General features: G+C 39.4%; 1 protein-coding gene across 1 annotated transcript in view; it reads left to right on the top strand.

Annotated features, from left to right (window-relative positions):
* The window catches only part of LOC130079680 (chemokine-like protein TAFA-2), a 19,222-nt gene extending 15,626 nt beyond the window's left edge, over positions 1-3,596 (top strand). The window contains exon 5 of the mRNA XM_056245037.1: positions 3,535-3,596. Within this exon, the coding sequence (XP_056101012.1) occupies positions 3,535-3,564 (30 nt within the window). The 3' untranslated portion in view covers positions 3,565-3,596. The remainder of the gene's footprint in view (positions 1-3,534) is intronic.
* Positions 3,597-5,000: the final 1,404 nt, after the last annotated feature.

Below are 5,000 nucleotides of genomic sequence, written 5' to 3'. Positions count from 1 at the left end.
AAAAAAACAAATATTCCATAACAGAATGTAACCAAATGAGAACATTTCAAGGCAGAACTGCACTATGGAAGTTCGATTAATGGATGAAATTCAGAGTCATTGTTATTTGACGCTTAATAAATGTAAAATGTTGTGGTAGGCCTACAGTGTCAGTGATTAGTTGTGAAGTCTTACTGCATAAATTTAATCTATTTAATTCTCCATGTGAAAGTTTATGTGCTCAAATTATTTCTATTTGTTAAACAATAGGTCAAAACAAGACGTTTGTAGGACTGATTATTGGAGTCCATTAATCGAACTTCCATGCCTCTTATGTAAGGGTTAATGCCCGACGAGGTGTCCGTTGTCAGGTTTTAATGGACGACGGCGAGGTGTAAACCGGCCGACGCGCAGCGGAGGACAACGGTCCTGACAACGGTCACCTCGAAGGGCATTAACCCGCTTATACCATGGTCACTTGCCAAATAAAACATTTTTAAAACATTAGTTTATATTTTAATTAGGCTAAATCTAGTTTTTTCAAATAATAACTTGCCTGACGATTTATTTAGCAACTTGAGATATTTATAGTCCGCTCAGCTTGTAGAACCCTTCAGGTTCAAAAATGCATTTTTTTTTTCATGAAACACAAAGGTAGGCATAGTTATTTTTTTATTGCACATAAAACACTTTGTGTTACACTAGTCTACACTAACCACAGCCTCCGAAGCACCGCTGTAGGTCGACTCTCCGATGCTGGACTGGAGAGCCGTCAAATAAAGTCGGTGACAGGCCATCGATGCGAGAGCAGTCTGCGGGCTTACTGGGCTCCGTCAGTCCGTGAGAGACTGAAGATGAAATAACGAACGAAGTCGCTCATTGTAGTAGGCTATGTAATATCTAACTAACGTTGACTGCCTGTTGCTATGGTTACTCACACAGCTGTTGTAGGCAGCGCATTTATTTATTAATTTCGAATGGTAAACAGGCAGTTTCACCAGAACTACTTTAGGTGTCCTCTATCACTTTTTAACGGACACCCTGCAGCCAATCAGAATCGAGTATTCACCCAGACCATGGTATAAATAGTAAATATATATATGTAGTATGTACCAATTTACTAATGCAATTTACTAATGCTCACACTCGGTCTCTCACGCGCACTGTCACTCAGTCTCTCTCGCGCGCGACACAATCGGTAGGCGCGCGCTGTTGCTCGCACGCAGACACACTCGCGGTCTCTCTCGTGCACCTGGGCTCATGGAGGCACGTGATCAGACACTGGTTTACGGTGCGCTAGATTGGCAAAAAAAAAGCTTTCTGTGAACTGAATGACGCATTTAAAATATCGCTCGATCACGCGAATTTGATCGTGGGAAGCCAAAATCGTGATCGTGATTAAAATTCGATTAATCGTGCAGCCCTAGTATCTGAGACTGGAAGAGTTCGGCTCGTGTCGAGGAGACGCTGTTTTCTGAGATTGATACGGTGAAACCCACGCCATCGTTACTGTTCGTATCACTGTGATCAAGAGCTGAGAGTCAGATATGATAATGAGCGTTTGCTCTCTGACCAATCACAGCAGAGCAGCTCTCAGAGAGGCGGAGCTTAGAGAGGCTGAATCTCCGAACGAAGCGTTTCAGACACTGAGAGGAAGAGTTTTTAACCTTTGATTCATGTAATATAAATAATATAAAGACGCAATTGCGTGTTATAAAGTCAGAATTGAGAGATATAAACATGCAATTCTGAGTCTTTTTTCCCTCTATAACTCGCAATTACGAGTTTATATCTCACAATTCTGAGAAAAGATGTAAATCTAGTCCTCATCAATTTTCCAAACTAAATTAAAAACCTTTAAAATAGCATATTCTGGGCACTTACAGCCCTCACGTGTAATGTTCTATCTAATAATTGTTGCATATAATAACATTTGATGTGCGTTCTCAACACTATTCATCAGCTTTCATCACGTACATCAGCGGTCGGGAACCTATGGCTCGCGAGCCATACCTGGCTCTTTGGCAAAAATCATGTGGCTCGCGAGGTCTCTCACCCTTTACCAACAAACGAGCGAAACAAAAGAAAAAAAAAGACATCAATAGAGATCGGCTCTCTGCAGAAAAATCTGCCAGTTACAATTCCCTTGTAGCACAGTCTACTGAAGTTAGTTAAACGTTTATGATAATAAGTATATTCGTGTTGTACCGGCAAAAGTGCGTATTCAGTGCTGGTCGCGCTCACGAGTTTTACGAGTCATCAGAGCTATCAACTTGTCTCTGTGATAACCTACAGCTCCTGCATTGGGATTCAAGCAGCTGCAGCTTGTTTAAGGTAGGCATAATGGCGAAAATCAGCATACACTTTAATACTTTCACTTTTGCCGCTGAGACCCTTTATGACAAATGGGTTTGATAATCCACGCAGATTTCAGTTGACGATTCTGTTTTAAGTTATTACTAACAAAAATTGAAGGAATGAAAAAAGAGAAGGATGTGCTTTATATTGAAAAGAAATATTAAAAGCGCGATAAGTCGCGAAAGAGAACGGAATTACTGGCAGGATGCTGTGTGCGCGCGCAACACGGAAAAGCATAGCCTTTGTCTTCGGTCGCGCACCGAAACGGCCAAATAAATACAGAAATATATAAAAATGGCAAGTCGAGTATTCACGTAAACACAGTAAATGTAAGCTCTCTCTCTCGCAGACAGAGAGGATTTATGCTCATCAGTTGATAACTCAACCTCACAGTGAAAGCCCTTCACAATTAATATTGAAACTTTGCTAAATATTTGTTTGTTTTTAGCCTAATGCTGTTGAAATTATTGATAAAAAGCACGTCTTTAATAATAATATTATATAATTATTTTACTGTGGCTCTTTTGGAAAAATGCATTAACCAAAAATGAAAAAATGGCTCTTTGGTCAAAAAAGGTTCCCGACCCCTGACGTACATGTTGCTCTAGTACTTTAATCTGCGTAGATTTTCAACTGCTACTAAACTCCAACCGTTCTTAGATCAAGATACATTCACTGGAAAAGCAAAATGACTTGTTTTCTGAAGTTAATGCTTAAAAATCAAGGGTGGATCAAATAAAAACTCAGAAAAATCGACTCATGTCCGCGTGAGTGTGTGTGTGGGTCAGCTGAAGGTCACATCAGTCAGTCTTCGGGATCATTTGTGCTCAGCTCACGAGTGATGAAGCTTTCAGCCCCATTAGTGACTAGTGTGTCACCGCAACACCCTTCACCCGTCAGCGTCCGCTAGAGGACCAGATCGCTGCTTTAATTAGAAGCTTTTAATAGTAACCCAATGCAAATGTCCTTCTCCTGGTTATGACGACTGTATGAGCTCGTTCAACTTCTATCAATTATTTAAAGGGCCTCGCCAAACCTGTCTGGAGCCTAATTATTGATCCTAAATATCCGCGGTTATCTTCAGAGGCTGGCAGATTAACCAGGCCGACCTCAGAACTGGGATATCTTTCTGTTCTGTATGAAACACTAAACTAATGCCGTTTCCGGCTTTCATTTCCCATGTTTCGGTCGGCACAGATTTCCTCGGACCGGGATCAGCTCTGGTGACCACTGGAAACCGGATACAGGTGAGCTGGCCTTCACAACACAAACCCTTCATCATCAGCATCAGAGAAACCCATCAAAACTCTGCCTGATGTGGAACTCAAATATGCGACTGATGTGTGTGTAATGTGCTTCACACACACCAGCCAAACGCTCCGGATCGGGGAGATTTTTAATGTGTTTAAAAGAAGTCTGCTCACCGAGGCTGCGTTTATTTGATTAAAAAAAAACAAAAAAATTGTATAATATTGTGAAATATTGTTATAATGTAAATCAGCTGTTCTCTATGTGAATATACAGTAAAGTGTAATTTATTCCTGTGATTTCAGCATCATTACTCCAGTCTTCAGTGTCACATGATCCTTCAGAAATCACTCTAATATGAGGATCTGATGCTCAAGAAACATTTATTGTTGGAAACTGTTATTTACACTTTTATTTCAGGATTCTTTGATGAATAGAAAGTTGAAAAGAAATATATATGAAATATATATATTATATATTTTTCATATATGAATATATGAAATAGAATCGTCTGTAACATTATAAATGTCTTTACTGTCACTTTTGATTAATTTAATTCATCCTTGATGAATAAAAGTATTAATTTATTTTATTTCTTTCCCCCAAAACATAAAATAAAATTCTTACTGACCCCAAACTTTTGAACGCTAGTGTTTAATGTTACAGAAGATTATATTTCAGATAAATGCTGTTCTTTTAAACTTTATATTCATCAAAGAATCCTGAAATAAAAGTGTAAATAACTGTGTTCAACAGAGCTTACAAAGCTCTTTCGGCACGATTGGTGGAATTTCAGCACAGCATCATGGGAAATGTAGTTATTTACCATGAATTCAGCTGTTAAACACGATTATTTTGAGAATGATTTTAAATAATGTGTGCTGACGAGAAGCAAATAGTGTTGATTAGCAGTCTCGTAGCTCACAGTAGTGTTAAAAATAAATTTCCCTATGGAGAAAATGAATGGAGTTTGTGCTTTATTGGTCTTGCATCTGAAACACAGTCACTCTACTCTGGTTTTAGGGTTAAAGCATGCTTTGTAATGATGTTTTTACCTGTTTCAGACATCTGGAGACCTCCGTTTCAGGGCACGGGATTACATCACAGGATCACTAGAGACTCGATGAACTCTCGGATCACGAACACCGGCTGACGGGTGGATCCGGGACATTTGCTTCCTGTGTTTCTAATATGAATGTTCATGTATCCTCATATCAAGTAAGACCACTGCAGGTTTTTTCTGTACGTAAAGATGCATTCGCTCATAATAAACCATGATTGTCTTAATCTAGCAAGTCTTTCTAGTTGCATCTCTTAGCGGACGTGCGGCTCGTCTCTGGGATGTTTTCCAAGTCCTTAATGACCCTCATGGGACTCCCAATCATTTCACTGTCAAAGAAACATTTGATTGTCAA

The sequence above is a fragment of the Rhinichthys klamathensis genome, unplaced genomic scaffold (genome assembly GCF_029890125.1).
Source record: "Rhinichthys klamathensis goyatoka isolate OS25496 unplaced genomic scaffold, OSU_Roscu_1.1 h1tg001231l_1, whole genome shotgun sequence".
NCBI classification, from domain to species: domain Eukaryota; kingdom Metazoa; phylum Chordata; class Actinopteri; order Cypriniformes; family Leuciscidae; genus Rhinichthys; species Rhinichthys klamathensis.
The sequence above is the reverse complement of the archived record's forward strand: the minus strand, read 5'-3'. Positions and strand labels throughout refer to the sequence as shown.